This window comes from Osmia lignaria, chromosome 10 (assembly GCF_051020975.1).
Source record: "Osmia lignaria lignaria isolate PbOS001 chromosome 10, iyOsmLign1, whole genome shotgun sequence".
Classification (NCBI taxonomy): domain Eukaryota; kingdom Metazoa; phylum Arthropoda; class Insecta; order Hymenoptera; family Megachilidae; genus Osmia; species Osmia lignaria.
Genome location: NC_135041.1, coordinates 13,585,589 through 13,605,576, shown reverse-complemented (window position 1 = coordinate 13,605,576; position 19,988 = coordinate 13,585,589). Strand labels below are relative to the sequence as shown.

The window sequence follows — 19,988 nt, the reverse complement described above, 5'->3', positions numbered from 1 at the left end:
CGTGGACCGGACGCATGTCTCTTCTAAAGTCCGTGCTGTTGCACGAACAAGCTGAATTCAACGAAAATTCTACGATAATCGTAGAATTCCAGCTGCTAGTTCTTTACCGGCCAAGAGAACGCCCACTTCAGACTCGTCACGAGGGATCGCTTTTTCCAGAAGGTGCGGTGTGCACACGCGGTCGTTACCGAATATCCGAAATTCGTATTTCACTCGTGTCAGAATATTTTTCAAATCCAATAGAGAAAAGCGTCGAAAAAAAATGACTCCTCTTATAATCCAACTGAACGTTTAAGGAATTTCGAATATAATATTACACGAGGCGATCAGTTGCGTAGTTGAGAACACGCTGACTCGGCGATTTCACAAGATGATCGAAAATCAGCCGGTACGAATTTTCTAGTTCAATGAAGATTTATTAAACAATGATTAAATCTACCTTCTACGGATGAAAAGTGTTGATAAGATGCACCATGGATATACACCGTGCGTGCCAAGTACAAAAGGGAAACTAGTAGACAATCAGCGTACACTTCGTTAGTACAAGTAATTTTTCTTCCTCACGTTCCTTATTTTATGGATCTTCCCTGGTGTGCTTGTGTTCGGCTTAAAAATTTTGTCACAACAGCAGCAAGTTCAGGAGCACCGTTCCAACGTCACGTTACCACGGATTACGTAAACACGGCATTTTCGACGATCTTTTTCCACGGAAAAGCGGTCTGCAAAACACATGTGGCCAACGCTTGCTCCTGGCCTTTACGCGAGCGGCTACGGAGCTTCCGGTTTAATCGATTCTATTCTCGCTCCTGTAGGTAGCGCCACGCTATTTCCTGTTTTATCTTACCCGCAAAATTTAAGTACCATTTATTTTCTCCTCAATATTATGAATCATTGGTTATTTTGAATTCAAAAATCATACGATGCTTATGATATTTATTTATAATCTAACTACATATTACTATGATTAACACATATTAAGAAAATGTTTAATAATAGTAATAGACGAATAGAATAATTTATTGCTTTTACAGAATATATTATATACAATTTATTCATATTTCATAAAATACACGTTTCATTTTCTTATTATATCTAATAGTATAACATTTCGTAAAAATTTTAAATATAAGGGGGGCGTACATGATTACCTTTTTCGATATTCAAAGTAACCAACTTGTTTAAATATAAAAAAATAGTCAAAATTGTAAAGTATTTTTAAAAAAGGGGTCAAATAAATATCATAAGAAAGCGCACAAAATTGCATTCTAAAAATAGTCGCTTAGAAAAGTTTCTTTACATTATTTCTAGTCGATTTAGTTTATCGCTAGAATTACACATATATCAACTGATTTGTAAAGGATATTTCTTCATTGATCGTTTGAAAGCTTCGATAATGGTGGATCTGAAAGTAATAAGTATGCAAAACATAATTATGCTTCTTAAGATAACATGTATACAGAGGAACGTTATTAGTATACCTGAATACTTTCTGGTGAAGAAGATACGCAGATACGTGCCCTGCATCTATATAGCGAATTTCAGCTCCTGGCCAAATTTTATCTAAACTCATACAACCATCGCGCGGTACGTATGCATCGTTCCTCGCACAGACAGCAATGATCAATTCAGTATCAACAGGTACTTCGAAATTTTTTAAATGCGTACATTCATCCATTATTCCGCACATAAATTGCAATGCTTCTCGTTCACGCCATTTACAATCCGAAAACAGTGGATGTCGCGGCACTGGTAACAAACAAATACCTATTGCCAAAAAAAACAAGTACTATGATCACGCTTATATCACACCATGCTTTCGTAAAAATAAACGAAAAGGAATGTTATTGTTCAGTAGCTAGGAACTATAATTAGTTACAATTGTTGAACATAATAAATTATTTACAATTACTTTGTACGTGCGTACTATGACAGTATACATGCAAAATACCTGCCTTTAAGAACACTTGAATCTTTTAACTTGAATCTGTTAGATATAAGGTTCAAAGGAAATATTCTTGCTGCTCTATCTTCACTAATTTCATTTTTTACATTATTGTCCTCACTTTCAGAATCATGGTCCTTATTTGTTTCTTTTTTAATCACAGTTGGAGAGGCAGTTATAGTAGCTACTTCTTCATTAGCACCTTGGGGCTTATCTTGTAATTCACTAATCCTTTTCATACTTGCAGGATAGTGTTGAGCAAAATGTTGTCCAGCTAGGAATGCATCCTAAAAATCATATATAAATTAAATATTTGTTATACGCGTATAATTTTATACTATGTACTCCCTTATGCTGTATCTACTTGCCTCTTCGCCAATAATTCTAACCATTTTAGCGAGATCGTTTTGGTAAAGTTCATTTGCAAAATACTGATCTTCTAAAAGAGTCCAATTAATTGAGGCACTCATTACTCCTTGAGTGAACACTGGTGATGCAGTTGACCATGAAAGGCAAGGAACCAGTGGTATTGGTTTTGGCCAGTTAGTTGCTGCTAAAGAAGCCATCTGCAAGTATAGATGGATTAATATTCACTTAATATTCATTTTTGAATTAAACTTAAACTTGAAGATACAAACATGACCACCCATTGATAGTCCTGTCAAACCTAAGGGTCCAAAACCTTGTTGCTCACACCAATTTAATAATACAATTGATTCCATTATTAAGCATCCTCCCATGATAAATATGTCACAAACATTATGTAAACAAGAACGTCTGTGAAGTATATCAATATTAATGTAAATATAAATATATTCTATTGTACAATATGTCTTTACTATTACAAACCTTCGGTGTACAAATTCTTACATTTGATTTTCTGGTTTTCTGGAACCATAGAATGGATTTTCTAATAATAAAGATCCAATTCCAGATTCTTTCAACAAGGGTTTAGCAAATAACTGTCTCCTTCGCCAAAAATACTAATGACACAATCAGTTTATTAATATAGAGATAAATTTATTACCTAAAATGTATATAACATGTAACAAAATATAAATTTAATTAAATGAAACTCAACTTACATGATCTCCTGTACCTGCAAGGTGTAAACAAATGGGTTTTATTTTATGAGAATACCATTTGCATGGTAGAACTAATTGAAAATGTGCAGTTATTGTTTCATTGGGCATTATACCAGGAAGATGTTTATGAAGCGGAGTTTCAAAGTTCCCTTCTATTATGTGACAGTCTGACCATTCTTCATCCTAAGATATATCAGAATAATTTTTTATTTATTTTAAATTATTTTTAAAATATATCATACCTTAATTATATTGATGGGATAATCTGAAGGTATGAGGTTGTAACATGCTTCTCTATTAGCAATAACTTTTCTGAATTCAAAAATCCTGAAATACAGATTGTTATTAGTACATACAGTTTAACTAGATACCACTAGCTTTTGAAAACTAATATTCAGATGTTGATAATATTATTGTATATTTTTTAAATTATTTATTTTGTTTATTATTCTATAAAAATAATTGAAAAATAAAAATAGGTAATAAGTTAGTGCTATAGAAAATTCATTGAAATGTTAATGTTCTATAAATAATCCAGAAGATTCTCGAATGCAAATATATTGATAAGATGTGTTTTAAATTAAGAAAACAAAGTTATAAAAAACATTGTTCCTTACCTCTTCAAATTTTCAGGGCTACCCCAGCCTTTTGTAAAAAATTTTGTGAGTAAAATACTTCTGTACACTGCATCTAAACGACTGCGTGGCATTGTAAATCACAGATTATTTTTAATCTTTAAATATTATATTGTCAACGTGTGGAAATTTTCGAAAAATTGAAAGGATAATCAATTTCATTCAGGTACTTGTTACTTTGAGGTACTTAAATGAACTTGAATATTGTTTCGTGAAAATTATCATGTCACGATTCTTAAAATACTACTAATGAGGTCGACATTGCTCTTGAACTGGTTGCAGACTTGCCGCGGGTGCAATTATCGTATGTTTTAATCAAGCGATAGGTATGATCTGATCGGGTGACGTCCCGCGAATATATCGCACAAGAACATCCGTTTCTCGCATTTTCGACTGTGTACAAATACAATCGTAATTTCAATGAATAAGTTCTTTAAATAACGACCATTGGTACGGAGACGTTGCGCCCACCACAAATGAGCGCAACACCTTTTCGGTATTGATGTGTAACGAAGGTGCAATGATTACAAAGTGCATTAGATTGTTCAATTATCGATACTCGTTTTACCCAAACATATGCGCCATCTAACGATCATTCATTTTAATAGACGATAATTTTGCGATTATTTTTTTATATTCAACTGCGCATTGAAAAAATGCAAGGGACTGTATGTATGTACAGAGGATTAATCTATTAAAAGGTTAATAAGGCGAAAAAAGATTTATAATTATTCTAACAATAATATGAATTGGTATCAATAAATGCATAAGAATATAAATGACGTACCTCAAAATATGGTTTTCAATGAATTCCTTATGATTATCTTACCTCCATATGCACATTTTATCACATTTAGTAATTTTTTTAAAAGGACAAAACTAAAACTGAAAAGACCGTTGCTTCCTTTTCTGTATGCATGTACCACTAAAGTCGTGTTATTACTTTAGTCAACATGGATACGTCATTGAAGGTATAGATCAAAAATTTTTATCTATAGTGATTGTCCTCTATCTTACATACATATGTATAGTCTAGTAATTGGCGTGTTTTAAAACAGTGCTCCAAAATTAATATGTATCATGCGATATTAATGAGGGTTCCTGAATTAAGAAGCAGAGTTCCACAAGTTTCGAAACATACCGTAGATAGCACTATTTTAAACGGAGAAGATAAGAATATTTTTATCACAGTTATACTTTATTTTGTCACTGAATCCCGTACACCATCCTACTTAAAGATTACTTTCATTTGTAATATATAATTAATGTTTCTTTCATTTTATATCGATACGCGATTTGAAAACGGTACCTATAACGCTATCTGGCAACAAATGTCGAAGTTAATGTAAAAAGATTAAGACGATGCGAGCGTCGGGGCCGAACTCCGAATTCCACGTTGGTAAAACAGTCAATGTTTCATCGAAAATTAGGCTGAACAGAAACTGATTCAAGCGGCACCTCAGTTATTGCATCCAACTAACGGCTTGATATACCAGCATATACCAGTGACTACAGAAATCTTTCACTTGAAAGATTTTATCAAATTTATGAGGTTAAGATAACCAAAAAAAAATGCCGCAAGGAACAAGGAAAAAACCATTTAGCGGTAAAGCAAAAAAACAACAATTGCAAGCTAAAAAACAGCGACAGACTTCAACTTTGTTCGGTACGTATGTTGTAATAATAAACAATTAATTGTATGCAATAAATATGTGAAAAAACTAATTATATGTTATAATCAGGAGCTGGAAGTCATACCAGAGATAATGAACAGAGAGCAAATTATGGTGATAACTTGGAATTCTGTAGCATACAAAAGATCAACAAACAACCAAAAGATGACAATTCTTCCAAAAACAGATATGCCTTACAGTTCTTTCAAGAGAGCAAAGAAGAATTAATGAAACGTAGGGAACAAGCTAGACAGACTATTGAACCTTTATCTCTTAAAGATCAAGAGGTTTCCGATGATTATTTTCCACCAGAAATTGATATTCCCAAAAGGCCACCATGGGATTTTAGCATGTCAAAAGCACAGTTAGAATTGAGAGAGCAAAAGTATTTTACTGTAAGCAATTGTAAATCTCACTTAGGTCTATTTACATATAGCTTTGCTATTAGTTCTAATAAGTTCTTGTTTTTAGGAATATATAAAAGATATGATAAAGTTGAACTCCATCAGTTACTTTGAACTAAATTTAGAAACTTGGAGACAATTATGGAGAGTCTTAGAAATGTCTGATGTCCTGTTAATTATTGTTGACATCAGGTATACTGTGTTAATGTTTCCCCCATATTTATATCGTCACATAACAAACGAATTGAAGAAAGACATGATCTTGGTATTAAACAAAGTTGATCTAGCTCCTCCAGCCTTAGTGGTAGCATGGAAAGAGTATTTTAGTACAATGTATCCTAAATTGCATATTTTAATGTTCACGTCGTATCCTACTTACAATTTACGCGGGAACGTAAGCGAAACGGAAGGATTAAAGCAAAGGCGTAGAAAAGGGAAGTTAAGGATGGCTGCAGAAGGGGCACAAAAATTACTGGATACTTGCAAACAGATTGTCGGAGATAATGTAGATTTGACTTCTTGGCAGAATAAAATTCAGGAAGAAATGCAAATGGAATTTGATTTAGACGACGTTAGTCATAAGGATAGCGTAACAATTGAAAAGGAAGATACAAGTTACTTTGAACACGAACGTTATAAAAATGGAATATTAACTATCGGATGTATTGGAACTCCAAATGTTGGAAAATCATCTTTGATGAATGCATTAATGGGTAAACATTGATATTTCATCGAAATGCGAAGAAATATCGAACGATCAATCATTGATCAACAACGATTTTTGCAGGCAAAAAGGTTGTAAGCGTATCGCGAACACCTGGACATACTAAACATTTTCAAACAATATTTCTTACGAAAACTGTTTGTCTCTGCGATTGTCCAGGACTGGTGTTTCCATCAACGGTACCGAAACAATTACAAATATTAATGGGTTGCTTTCCGATAGCTCAAGTTAGAGAACCGTATACAACAGTTAAATTTCTAGCCGAACGAATAGATGTACCAAAGTTACTGAACATACAACATCCGGAGAACGATGATACGTGGTCCGCCGTCGACGTTTGCGATGGCTGGGCCTTAAAACGGAATTTCGTAACTGCACGAACCGGTAGATTGGATAGTTACAGAGCAGCTAATTCAATATTGAGAATGGCGCTTGAAGGCAAAATTTGTATATACGTATATCCACCACAGTGGGTCGGTAACAAAGGTAATTGTTTACCATTTAAAGATCAATGTAATTTATTATTTTAATTCACATTTTTTCTTGTAACGCATACAATTTTGCAGAAAAATGGGAGCAACATCCAGTAGTTGAAATAGTAAGGTGGATTCAAGCTAGAAACAAGGGAGAAGATCCTGCCGACACGGGAAAGGTATATTTGTCATCTGAAGATGAAGTCGACGAGGAAGAAAATTTAGAAAATGAGAAACAACAGAAAGAAGAGGAATCTGATAATTCTGATGATACATCGAGCGAAGAATCAGAAATTCCACGCGTTGTTAATAAATTTGAAGCACTGTCTGCGTATTGATCGAGGAATCGACTGGTTATCGATTACTCTTAAATATATATTTTATTAATTTTTGAATACATGTTACTTACATTAGGCTATCTATTTACAACAAGGTAGAGTATAATTATAACGAAATGTTTCATAAGTAAAAACGTTATATATATATATTACACGCATTATTGTTCTGCATCTAATATTTTCTAATTATTTATTGTACTGCTGTTTATATACACCTTTGCTTCTGCCATTGTTTCGTTGGTCCACTATACAGCAATAATTTATTAAATTTAGTTGTTTTACAAGAACAACCATTTTATTTTATTGCACTATTCAAAATTCCTTGAAAAGAGAGAACATTTTTCGAGCGATCTAAAATAATAGAGATACAGGATAATCGAACTATTAAGGCCTATCAAATTTATGTGATAAATGCAGTGTAATGCGGATAAATGTTAGATCTTGAAAAAATATGCTATATACGTTTACGTATACCTGTAACATGCGATATTAAAGCGATTGTTAATACGAATCTATTAGCAGACGTGAAAACTATTTTCTTCAACATTCGAGTCTATGCTTAAAAAATAAAACTGCGAATACAGTCGCATCAAATTTTGTATCTCTTATCAAAAATATCACGGTCATACCTACGACTGAAATTTGAAAGTCGTATTTAAGCTCCCAACAATTTTTTAACAGAGTAACCAGGTATCGCGTAGAAGAACAATAATACGAGTGCTATTAAACCGATTGTTACGAACGCTTTCAAAATTGCCCACTTGTAATTGTGCCATACAATATATTTGATGGATTTCAAGGGATTCAAAAACCACATGAAAGACGCATCGGGACGCCTGAAACAAGGAAGAAAAATCAAGTAATTCTTGTCATAAAAGTCATCGATGTCCTCAGGATAAATGTCGAAGACAAAGAAATTCTGAAATTGAATATTTCTTACTTCGGTTTGTCCAGCGGATCCGGTTCGTTTCTACCATAGCCAGCTGGATTCTTTTCAGCTTCTTCTTTCGTTAATAAATGAATTTCAGCTTCTACTTTACCCTGGTATTTAGAAATTTTTTAATTATTCATGTTCCAGGATCGAACGGAATGAAAAACCTACCGTTAATTCCATGTCTTCGTTCTCCTTCTTCACATAAAACGGCCACCAACCCTTTATCCGTTTTTGCTTGAAAATATTTACCGTTGGCACAGTACCGTCTGTTTTCAACATACTCAACGTGCAGAGTTTGCTGTTCTTTGCACCTCGAGGAAACCGATTTAAGTCAAGAGTGATAGCTCCGAGAAAATCATCGGCCGAAAAATGATCCGCGTCCCAGACCTTAAAGGCGATGATTACAAAAGTGTACGACGCTGAAACTAAAGGGTAAAGTACAAGATTTAATTACTTGTAATTCTAAACGAGCTGGAATCTTGCATTCGGTCTCGTCCCAGCTGAAGAGGCTCTCCTTTCGATTAATGACAATCTTTTCCTCAGCCACCAAATAATCGAACGGAAATATGAAACGCCAATTAAAATTTCCTTCCCCGGTTAAGGATCGATAGTGAATATCCGTCGACTGACAGTCCTCTGGACCTTTCAACCACCTAGCGAATTAATCAGGAATAGGTACATCTTCAGCGATTAAATTAGTTAATTAGCAAAATTATCAAGCGCAATACCCTTTCACGTAAATATCGCTCATCTTTTCCCCGGTGAAGAAGGCATCGTCCTCCAGTACAACATCATCGGTGTTCCAAATAATGATCCTAAGCTCGTAACTCTTTGGTTTTCTAGGTGAAATATCGATCGACGCACTTGGCGAAGGCATGTCCATGGGGAACATGTCGACCCACATTTCCAACTTCCCTTGCTCGATACCTGGCTTCTCTGGATTATAAAGAGGACGCGTTTCCACGTGCTCCGGTACCAAGGCGCAACCAAATCTCGGAAAATGATGCCACTGATGAAGAACCGCCAATGCGAGCTGTTCTTCAATGCCTAACAGAGTAGCGAAAGAAAAAATAGGAAAGGAACTGGAACGAGGTATGAATCATTCTTACCTTTCGCGTGAACATAGTATTCCATTTCTTCGTTCGCCAAGGAAAAAGTCTTTCTTCCTATAGTTACTTTCCCGTGCGAATACACCGGTCCATCAACCTTTCCATCTTTACATAATTTCGACAAAATTTGCGTCGGCTTCATCGCGTCTCTCCACTTGTTGTAACCGGATCTGGAATACTTCGATTTCAATAACTATGTCGGATCTCCGAAACGATATCTATTGAATCGTACGAAATGTTTCCATAGCAGGAAGCGTAGATTAATTAATCAGGTAAACGTTCCAAGTTGGAAACTCACTCGTCGTATTTCTTGGCTAAACCGCAGGTGGCACGGTGCCTGCTGTAGAATCGGTTCTCCAAATCGATCTTCGTTTCACCGATCATGTCGTCTGCACCGACCAAGTCCCAGTCCAAGACTTGTACGGTTAGCAACGAGTCCTGGGGAAAGGTTGCTTCTATCTCGAAACACCTTGGAAATAAACGACAGGATAAAGATATTACGTACTCGGGTATCGAAAGATCGATCGTTACGTACTTGCCAAACACAGGATTAAGTTGTTTCGATACGTAATGTTCCTTGTCGCTGATTCTTTTGCCTCCCAATTGTAAAACAACGTAAGGATCTGCCTTGCCGTTCAAGTCGCAAGGATGAAGATCGTTAGCTTTGACGATGTAGACTCGCACCAGGACGTGGATCGGTTCGTTCGATGGTACACCTTGAAAGAAACCGTATTGGGGATCGAATCCCATCACCGTGTGGTCTATCAAGTCCCTGGGAAGAGGCCATTTGTAAACCTTCAAAGCACCCTTGAAGCTTCCAACTATCCTGGACTCGTCTTCGGGCTCGTCGCCGGTCTTCTTTCCTCGATACAGCTCGAACGTGTGCAACCATTCCTTGAATTGTTCAAATTGTGGCTGAGCCTCTAATTCGTTCGGATAAATTTTCAACAACGCCGTCTTCGGGAATTTCTGATACGTTTGCTTCGGACTGATCTTCGAGACGAACCTCGCCGCGTTCGCGGTGGATTTTAGGCCGAACAGTTTCTTCGTGGCAACGCCTGGACTCCTCTCTCCCGAGAGGTTCATTTGAGCTTGAGAATAATTCTCCTCCAAATACATCGGCACGGTGCCGTTTGATTGTGCAGGGAACATTGGTTTCTCCTTACGGAGTTCTTTGTTCTCTTCTATCATCGCCTCGACCGAGGCGAAGTACTTGGTCCACCAGTCTTGGCAGCCGTCCTCGTCATCGAAGTTCGAGAAATCACCAGTGCTTTGATCGTTGACCAAACTTTGCTTCTTTCGTATGTTCTGTTCCGTCTTGTCTCTCTTCGTTGGCCAAGCCAGCTCTAAACCTAAGGTAATGATCGTGTCTCCGTTATTGAACTCGACGTCTGTCAAAGACTCTGGCAGAGAGCTTTGATGATATTTCGTTTTCGATGTGTCGAAACCTGCCGTGTATTGCTGTAATTGATAGAGATTCTTCTTACGATCCTCGGCATCCTTTGCCTTCTTCGTTTGCGGACAGTACATGTATTTGTGAATGGAGTTAATCGTATGGGTGCCGACCAGAGTGTACCGTCCAAAGCTTCTACAGTCGACAGCTCTGATCGTTAACGGCGGACGATACAATTCCTGTTCCGGTAGCTCGAGTTCCAGAAATTTGATCGGCGTGTTGAAGTTTGGGTTCTTCTTCGCGTTCGCTATAACCGAAGAGTAGAGGATGTGACCGGCACATTCGACGTCCACGCGAGGCTTGTCCACGGTCATCAAGTGTATCCTCTTCAGGTCTCGCAAACCCCAGAACAAAACCTCGATTCTGCGACAGATAGCCAGATAGCTCGAAGGATGTTCATTATTTTCCCCTGCATCGACGGTACTTACCGATACTTTGATAGGGTCGGTCGGATGCCAACCGGTACCGGGAATATAGGTCCCTGATCCAGAAGAGAAGTGGTCGTTTGCGGCAATCTTTCCTTCGGGTCTGGTAACGTTGGGAAACCGTAATCCTTCGTTGAAGGATATTCGAGCAATTCGAAAACAGCGAGGAGCTCGCCAGCTCTTGCCGCACCTCTGCTCACGTCGTACCATTCCAACGACGGTGGAAATTCCGGTGGCGTGTAAGATTCCGAGGCGAGTTTTACGTGAGGTCGCGCGACAGCTCGTCCTATGTACTCTGATTTCCCCTGAAACGTCACAACAATTTTCACCAATTATCGAAAAAATGATTCTTTTCAAATCATGTACGTCCTTGCTAATAGATGACGGATATGTTGTGAAACAATAACGTTATAAATGAATGAAAGACGGTCCCTGCCCCAGACGCCTATAATCGCAAGCGGAGGGACTACTAGCGAGAACGGGCCCAATCCCGCTGCCACCTGGCGGTCGCCGACCCGAACTAAGGGCGTCCGGGGAGACTTCCCCCACCACTAAACGCCTACGCAATGATACACTGTTCGATACCGAAGAAAGAATAAGTTGGAAGCATGTTTCGTGCGTATACGTGTTACCTACGGTGATCGAGTTGTGTGGCATGTAGTGAATCGTGTGATTCGATACCGTATGAATGTCGTATATATTGTATACAAACTGTTAAAGCAGAGTCCTCATGCAGTGTTATGTCCATAGTAACAAAATGACTCTGTAAAAAGAGAATCAGAAGAAGATAAAAATCGATGCGTTTAATATCTGTAAACTTGTATCGGGGCGACTAAATAGAAGAATAGTCAGAACTTGGAAAGTAAAATGAAATTCTACGATATTTCGGACGTACCACTTTATCCTGATCGAAGATCTCGATGACGATCGATGGTGGATCCTTTTTTATCTCTTCGGCAGTGCCGTAGATCAAGATGTCGTCGAAAAGTAGAAGCTCGTCCCAGGTTGGGCTCAAAGTTTCGTCGATCACTTGCGTAGACTTGCAAAACTCGCCGCATATTACTCTGGCGAATGGATCGGAAAGACCGGATGCGTCGCTGCCGATCAAAGATCGGGCTTGATACATATGCGCTCTTAACTCGAACTTCTACTCGATATAATTATTATAAACAAATTTAGTCCTATGAAACTTGTTTCTATTCGTTACCGAAGAAAAATCGGCCACCTACGTGTTTCTCGACGTAATGAATAATGGTAGGCGGTAGAGCACGAGGTCGTTCCACGTTTTTCACCTCGTGACTGATCTCGTATCCCTTTGGTAAACCTTGGATAAAGTACTTTTTGTGCTTCAAGATACCCATCCACATGTAAATTTGCAATTTCGTTTGTATCGCCCAGCCGGAAGGGCCGAATCTCTTTTTACCTGGAAGCTGCCGATACGCTACGTCAATTACACCGCTATTAGAAGCACTTGTGAACGAGGTGTAAATAAAATTAGATAGTTAAATAGACGAATAGAAAGGGGAAGAGAGAAAGTGGACTTAAAGGGTCAAAGTACAACAGGTGGTAGAAAAAAATAGCGAGGCAAAGTTCATCCGGTTACTTGAAAGCGAAGTAAGAGAGGGACAGATGTAACGAGCAGAGAGAGGGAAGTGATTAGAGAGTAAAGAAATTAATAGGATTAAGAGAAAGTGGATGACAGGTCATAGGCTAACGACGTTAGTAAGCGTCTAGACATTTAGTCGCTAAAAATCGAAACTGACATACTTTTAGAAACATCGTTTGCACTTTGCCGCAAGACTTGCCGCACTCCTCGTCGACGATAGAGTAGATCAAATCTCTGCCAGGTATTCTTTGATAAGCCACCCTTCTTCCGGAACTGATCACCCAAACAAAAACATCCGGCAAAGAATCTTGAGGCTGGAAAGTGACTACCTTTTAATACCGAAGGATCAAAGCGTTTTAAAATATAAAAATACATAATTAATAAACCCAGAATGAAAGAGGCATTTTATTTTCGACAGAGTCCGATACTCACATCCTCGAGAAGAAACTTTAATTTCTGCAGGTAACCCTGAGCAGTCTTCAATCTTTCCTTGAAGCTACTTTTAGTGACCACCGCTTTGAGATTCCTCGACATGATTCCAATATTCTCCAGTTCCCTTTGACACAGCTTCGTTCTTTCTTTATCGAGCTTCGTTTTTCCAACCCCCGGTCCAGTGAGACTCGATTTGCTGATACTCACGTATCGATTGCAATTGCTGCTCAATTCCTCCAGGGTGGACTTTAATATTTTCTCACCGGAGCAATCGTCCACGTGCAACTGTGTCTCTGACAATCCTTCTTCCTGAAGGAGATCGAAAACCGGACGGGGGTCGTAAATTAGATTCGATCAACTGGCGACGATCGAATTAATTTCTTTCTTTGACTTACCAGTTTGTCAGCAATTTTACCAATGATATTACTGTTGTACATTCTACGCCTGTAGTCGGGCCAGATGCTCCTAACGTGGAGACAAGGTTTATCATCCCAGTACGGTAAGAAATAATAAATTTTATCGTGTGTCATCGGTTTGGAAGCTGGGGTGGTGCTCTGCCAGGATCCGCTCAACACTTCCTGCAATTCTTCTTGGTCTCCGCTCGTTCCACTTTTTGGTCCCAGCTCGCACATCTGTCACCGACAAATTCCAATTATCTTTCATTATTTCCAATTTCCAACTTTTATCGTAATTAGGAGAAAACGAGTTTATCGTAATTGATTGTAATAGAAAAACAAAGTTAACAAAATAAACTTTGTTTTAATTATTCATCGCCCTTCGGTTATTCGGTTCGGCTTATTCATCGATAACTCGTACCTTCCAACCCTTCCCGCCTCTTAGTTTCTCTATTGCTTACTTTGGAGCTTTCGTTGTGACCATCCAAAGCGTTGCCCGCGTTTCCTATGGATAACTCGAAGTACATCGGTTTGTCGCCGAGCTTCTTATCGATCATCGTGGCGTCCATTATCGTGGCGAACAGGAAGAATTCTTCGTTCCTCGCGTAAGCTAATTCATTGATGGGCACCGTAGGTTCGACTTCAACCTCCGACTGAGCTATTTCGATGTTGTCGCTTATTTCCGTTCTGATCGCAACAAGTAATCTGAAATAACAGAATCAATTTATTCGAAATTATCTTTTTGGCATTGAGAGATTTGAAATTTCATTTCATCTTTAACTTTCTGGCGAAAATAAGTAAAATAAATAATTCATAAATACACGAAACCGAGGAAATACCTTGCTCTGTAAGAGATTCCTTCGCCCAGTCCAACGTTCAGGGTTGAATGCTGATCGATGAGACTGTAATCTCGGATGCTTCCATAAAAGTGAATGAACGCCGGTCCGAATGTGGGTAGAAAACCTTTCTCCCCGTCGTTGCTGATTTGTTTCAAATCGACGAAATGGGTGCCGATCACTGTAGCGTGTACCGGATCGTTGTCGCACAGTTGGATTTTAATCCTTTGACAAAGGGGTGGGAACATTTCCGAGAAAACGATTTGCTCGTTCCAAACTGGCGCGTAACTGTGCCGTTTAACGCTTGTTTTGCCCTGAATCGGGTAAGGAACTTGTTTAAAACTTTGTCAATTTGCGAACTATGTTTATTCGCGAGGAACGATTCGTTTATTTTAAAAGTTAAACCAATTCGTTTACGACCGTTGAGTAGACGGGAAATCGTTTTAAAAGTACACGCGTCGAATCGATAAAATAAATCTTAGCCTCGCCTAAGCAAATACGTGAGATTTCTCATGAGAGACCGCTGACATAAATGTGCGACAACCGTAAGTTTTCATTTGATGTGCCATCAAAAAGTACAAAGATCACTTGTCACGTACAGCCAACGTATACGATTCGAATTGAATTATCGTTGCGAAAACTTTTCCTTAGACATTTTGAAGATCGTCTCGGTTGTAAATAAAGCGTCGCAATATTTCAAGAGCAAAATCGAATTCGATTGATCTTACCGTCAATCCAGCGAAGGACACTTGAACGTAAGGATCGACGAGATCCTTGATTTCCCCTGTAAAGGCTTTCTTCACGTTCGCCATGATGCTGCTGTTCATCTTCGGCAGCCCATCGGCCCTGTACACCTTTACGATAAACTTTGCCCTTTGTCTCTCGATAGGCACACCGTCCGGAAGCAAAAGATTCCCCTCGATATCGTCCTCGTCTTTCTCGCTCTTTGGCGGAATTTTCACGGTGTCGCCTTTCCCGATCACGCTTATGTCGCACTTTAAATAACCCTTTGGTCCGCCTGCCACGTCGTCCGGATCCGTCAGCAGCGCCCATTTATGGTAAAATTGATGATCTACGGAGCGAAACGCGAGCGTTATTACGAGAATCGGGCTGAAAATGCTCCGACAACACGGTAACACGAAAAGAGACAAGATAGTTCGAAGCGAGGAAACGTTTCGCGACACCATTTACAGAAGAAGATTTATGAATATGCGAGACAAAGGTGCAACCCAGCAGTCGTCCGCTTCCGATCAGTCCTTTCGAGATATACTTACGTTTCATTTGAAATTCTTTAAAGGATACCTTCTACGAGAAAAGCGAATCGTGATTCCAAGCTACAGAAGCGATATGCGTGTGAAAATATCGGAAGACGCATGCGAGATTAAAAAATGAGATGCGACGTTTCGATGCCGGTTCTCCAGCCGGTGGTTACCGTGCTTCTTATCATTTTCCTTCGTCTAGAGATGGTAAGATAACGAAGGGAACCAGATTCGTAATGTTTCGTGTCCTAAATGAGAAGGAGAAAGATCGTTGATCGGATAAAGAACATGCACGATGATAAAAGTCAATTGATTGCCTGTTGAATCAACATTTCTAACGTTGTTCATGACGGATGATCAGCGTAAAATTTACACAGGGTGTTTCATAATATAGAGGAGCGAAAAATTTGGAAACTATGTTAATTTATTGAAACGAAATTCAGATTTACGAGACAGCCTGTGTATCTTGTACGCTTCATTGGATTCTTTATCTTTTGTCATGGGCTCGATAGACAGTGATAGACAGTTATTAATGATCAGGAATTTAGTCTTTGGAGTTCCTTTCGGACGTTTGAAAAATTGTACCTGGTTGTGCCCATACAGTCGCGATGTCTAATTTAAAGATGCCCAGGGTTAGATTAGCGCGTAAGAGATTCCGCGATTGCTGCACCTGCGTATCAGTAGAACTGTGTTCACTTCAAATAATCTCTACCCGTCTGGTCTGTTAACATCGAACACGTAAACTTCACTTTTCAGCTTACGAGCTACCTGTTCCCAAACAGCTGGTCTACAGGTATAGAAAATTCTAAAAATTGCTGTGCATCGAAAACTTTACAAAGCGAATTCCATCGATTTTCGAAAACCGTGATCCCGTGTTCTGTATAAAAGGCAAGCGCGATTAGCGATTTGCGATTTAATCACAGCACATTATCTACATTATTTTCTCGACAAGTATCAGCATCCTAACTTATCTAAAATAGCAGCACTATAGAATCGAGAAGATTCAAATGATCGACTTACCGATAGGGTGATGATCTTGTCGAACAGCATTACAGGCGGCATGTGAAAATCGAAGACAAAGTACTGAAAATCAAAGAGATCGGAATAAGCTGCGATAATCGTTTGCGGAATAGGTATCGAGTGCAGCAGATTTCAATAACGATTATTAAGGACGCGGTCGTTCAATTCAATTGATCAATTTGTTACTATATCCACGTGAAAGCGAATCCTCACCTCGTTGTAATACGGACAATTTGTAGATTCTTTGACGCTGGTGTACTTTCGTTGATCACCTATTTGCACGCAAACCACGGGATCCATGTTCAGACCCGCCAATTGTCTAGCTTCGATAATGGTGATGCAAACTTGATAATCTTGCGCCTTCAACGCGGTCTGTCCCGTGTCGGTGGTCTGTAAAAAATAAACGAACACATCGACGTTGTACGTTGATTTCAAAAAAAGTTCGCCTTAGAAAAGTCTATCGATCGCCGAGTCGAACACGACCGAGTTAATTCTTATGCAAGACCTGTTACTCAATTGGTCCCGCAATTTGCTTATTTCCTTTCTTTTCCTGTCGGGAAACGATGCCACCCTTTTCAATGCACTTCGTTTTATTTGCACTCGAGCCCCTTGAGACACCCTGACGCGGAATGAATTAACCAGCGACGCGACCGTTAATTAACGTCACTTCCACCCTAGCATGAAAAGCTGCGATGAAATAGAAAACTAAGAGCCGTGCGATAAACTATCGATCGTGAAAGAAAAAGAAAGGACATGAAGAAAATTAGGAGGTGTGTTCTTAGCTCGAACCTTTGGTTTTGGTTTCTTCGCGGGTCTGGCGATCGCCTCCTGCGGTTCCGACGGATTCGCGCTGACCTGGCTATCGTAGTCGGACGCGTTCGATTCCAAAGAAGTCATCGAGTTTGCCCTGGAAGGTTCGTTGGATGTTGCGCAACTCGAGTCTCTTCTATCGAGCAATTCCCTGGTGTCCGAGCCACTGTCGCAAGATCGAGTTCGCGGTGGTCTTTGCTTACCCAACTTCATGAAAGACCTCATACTTTTCAACGTAGAGCTTCTACTGTTCGAACAGAGCGTGTTTAAATTGCTGGAATTAGAAACTGATCGGAAACTCTAGGGTCGAAAGAGGGTATCAAATATTATTCTTGGCTATCTCTATCTTAACGGCTTCCGTTCGAGGTTTCCAATTTCTCGAGAAGAAATAATAGGAAGCTGGATACTAGGAAGGTAAATAGGTAAGAAATCCGAGAAGCCGTATCGAATTATCGAAAATATCTCACCTCTTACGTTCCGGCGATTTCTCGGCAGCCGACATCGAACTACCCCTCTGTAGGAAACCCCTTCTGGAGTTTTTCTCGGGGCTGTGCCAAGAACCCTTCCTCTTCCCGCTGCCAGAACCGCTGTTGGCTTGGTCGAGGCATCTCTCGAGATTCGCGATATTCTGTTCGATGTCAATCAACATCTGTTGCTCGTCCTCCATTATTTCGGACGGCTCCATTATTTCCGACGGGCTGCAGCTTCCATCGGGAGGGTTGTATCGAATTTCGAAGCAAACGACAGCCTACGGCATTTTATTCGTTTCCCTGCTCTTTACCGTGCGTTTCGTTTATAAATTAAAGGGAGAAGTCAAGTATCCAGAGCGTGATACTCGAGTTAAACGTGGAAGCAGATAGAAAACGTACCGGAAGAGGTTTGTTATTGAGGTCTACCAAGGAATCGGTGATAACGATTCGTCCTTCTCTCGCGACAGTTTGCAGAACCAAGCCGTACTTTGCGAGCACCTTCTCGTTTCGGAGAACTCCTCGCGAAACCACTGTCAATTGCAGTACTTCCGCTTCGTCGACCGGTCTGCCCAAATTCCAGATGAAACTCTGCAACAAAAATTGAAATTTGGGAAGATAGGAAGGATAACTTAATCCAAGATTTAAGCGTGCTTTGATCGTTCGTCGACGCGTTATGTCACGAGCAATCAGAAACGTAATCGAGGGATATTCGAAAGCGTTAACCGTATACCGGGGCAACATAATGGATCGCTGCTTTTACGTCACTCAGTTCGGATCGTGTGAAATAGCTTTGAAACTTGAGTGATATATGGAGCCGCCGATCGTCGAGGTAGTTAAGATACCAGATCTAAAACTACTCAAAATCGGTTTTCGTCTCGATCGACTTGATAACTAGGTCACCGTTAATTTTCCGCTTTCCTTTCGTACAATTCCTGGCTAGCAATTTGTAAGCGGAGCAGTCGTTTATTCCTCGATATGTTATGATAAATTACGTAGTCGTAATGTTTTTAGATAGAGCTCATAGTGACCCGTTTTTGAATCGATCCTCTTATCACGCAGTTTTTTCTTTTGCTCGATCGAATTGTCTACGCGGGTAATCGACCGAAAAGGGTTAATAATTCGTATTAAACCGTGCCGTGACACGTTTTCTCTGTAACCAACGGGATGATTAACGAGAAACCTACGTGCCCGAAAATTAGAAAATTAATTCAAGGAATACATTTAATACGCTTTTCGTATATCAGTTTCGGTTTGAAAAAGAGACATGCGAGCGCTAAAAATAAAGCAAAACTAGCTTCACATGAGTATTCACCTTATATAAAGAGCATTAAATCGCAAAAACCGTTTTCGTAAACAACTCTTTAATCGAGGAAGAAAAAGTGGGTCAAGATAAGCGGCTGATATACAAGATATTCATTGCTCAACCGTGCAATTTAGTCTGTTCGTTTGCCTCTTGCAACGAAAATTTCCAAATACAAACGTGGAACTTGATGCAAATATATTCACCCGGAGCCTGTTATGACTGTGTAAAATGAATACCTTTCGGTATCTGGATTCGAGCACGCCAGTATATAATATTGCAAACGTGCACAAAATTTGTATGAATAATGAAAGGAAGCAGGTTGTTCCGGCGACTTGCCGGGTTCGACTGAAAACGTAATGCGTTTTCATCGCTTTCGAACAGATTGTCATTATTCGAAAAGCTAAATTGCTTTTAAATAAAAAAGCACTGCTACTGACTTTTTCAGAATCTGGTCTCTGTACATTTCGTGGTAAAAATCGTGTAAAATATTTTCGTGATATAATCAATTACAGAGTTTCTTTCCCTTTTCAAACAGAGTTGCAAAGTACTTGAATGAATTTAAACGAGCAGCGTATTTGATTCGTTAATGAGCGTCCGCATAAAAAGTGAACGTTTCTAGAGTGATTTATAAACGCTATAGAAAGATTCGTATTAAATCTTAC

General features: G+C 39.2%; 4 protein-coding genes across 15 annotated transcripts in view; 2 read left to right on the top strand and 2 right to left on the bottom strand.

Moving 5' to 3' along the window:
* Window positions 1-27: 27 nt before the first annotated feature.
* Window positions 28-4,653, bottom strand: LOC117610051 (protein ABHD18). 5 transcript variants are annotated; one of them, XM_034336979.2, is made up of 10 exons: window positions 4,492-4,653; window positions 3,645-3,725; window positions 3,270-3,354; window positions 3,028-3,210; window positions 2,813-2,925; window positions 2,581-2,719; window positions 2,311-2,508; window positions 1,953-2,229; window positions 1,479-1,764; window positions 28-1,402 (listed from the first exon to the last, which is right to left on the bottom strand). In XM_034336979.2, exons 1-10 carry the CDS (start codon window positions 4,503-4,505, stop codon window positions 1,342-1,344), a joined length of 1,437 nt encoding a protein of 478 aa, XP_034192870.1. In that variant the 5' UTR covers window positions 4,506-4,653; the 3' UTR covers window positions 28-1,341. The 5 variants fall into 5 exon arrangements, with proteins under 5 accessions (XP_034192870.1, XP_034192877.1, XP_034192885.1 ...); XM_034336986.2 differs by having other exon boundaries at window positions 1,479-1,746; XM_034336994.2 differs by having other exon boundaries at window positions 2,064-2,229.
* A 142-nt stretch (window positions 4,654-4,795) lies between these two features.
* On the top strand, window positions 4,796-7,960 carry Ns4 (Nucleostemin 4). The gene is made up of 5 exons (XM_034336955.2): window positions 4,796-5,328; window positions 5,405-5,730; window positions 5,807-6,452; window positions 6,527-6,949; window positions 7,030-7,960. Exons 1-5 carry the CDS (start codon window positions 5,235-5,237, stop codon window positions 7,272-7,274), a joined length of 1,734 nt encoding a protein of 577 aa, XP_034192846.2. The 5' UTR covers window positions 4,796-5,234; the 3' UTR covers window positions 7,275-7,960.
* The window catches only part of LOC117609906 (otoferlin), a 15,650-nt gene continuing 3,591 nt past the window's right edge, over window positions 7,930-19,988 (bottom strand). The window contains exons 3-25 of one of the 8 annotated variants that reach the window (XM_034336705.2): window positions 18,423-18,611; window positions 18,021-18,301; window positions 17,533-17,800; window positions 16,957-17,133; window positions 16,744-16,806; window positions 16,309-16,393; window positions 15,193-15,536; window positions 14,468-14,778; window positions 14,090-14,333; window positions 13,629-13,865; window positions 13,234-13,542; window positions 12,963-13,115; window positions 12,425-12,625; window positions 12,091-12,342; window positions 11,199-11,500; window positions 9,853-11,133; window positions 9,616-9,786; window positions 9,318-9,487; window positions 8,937-9,255; window positions 8,663-8,861; window positions 8,377-8,595; window positions 8,215-8,315; window positions 7,930-8,110 (exon numbers count right to left, since the gene is read on the bottom strand). In XM_034336705.2, the coding sequence (XP_034192596.1) occupies window positions 7,930-8,110; window positions 8,215-8,315; window positions 8,377-8,595; window positions 8,663-8,861; window positions 8,937-9,255; window positions 9,318-9,487; window positions 9,616-9,786; window positions 9,853-11,133; window positions 11,199-11,500; window positions 12,091-12,342; window positions 12,425-12,625; window positions 12,963-13,115; window positions 13,234-13,542; window positions 13,629-13,865; window positions 14,090-14,333; window positions 14,468-14,778; window positions 15,193-15,536; window positions 16,309-16,393; window positions 16,744-16,806; window positions 16,957-17,133; window positions 17,533-17,800; window positions 18,021-18,301; window positions 18,423-18,611 (6,057 nt within the window). Of the gene's footprint in view, window positions 8,111-8,214; window positions 8,316-8,376; window positions 8,596-8,662; window positions 8,862-8,936; window positions 9,256-9,317; window positions 9,488-9,615; window positions 11,134-11,198; window positions 11,501-12,090; window positions 12,343-12,424; window positions 12,626-12,962; window positions 13,116-13,233; window positions 13,543-13,628; window positions 13,866-14,089; window positions 14,334-14,467; window positions 14,779-15,192; window positions 15,537-16,308; window positions 16,394-16,743; window positions 16,807-16,956; window positions 17,134-17,532; window positions 17,801-18,020; window positions 18,302-18,422; window positions 19,152-19,988 lie in introns of those variants that run through there. The other 7 variants (XM_034336714.2, XM_034336697.2, XM_034336723.2 and 4 more) reach the window with 7 other exon arrangements.
* Window positions 9,160-19,988, top strand: part of Blos4 (biogenesis of lysosome-related organelles complex 1 subunit 4) — a 24,666-nt gene continuing 13,837 nt past the window's right edge. The window contains exon 1 of the mRNA XM_076690745.1: window positions 9,160-9,300. The gene's annotated coding sequence lies outside the window, so the exon portion shown is untranslated. The remainder of the gene's footprint in view (window positions 9,301-19,988) is intronic.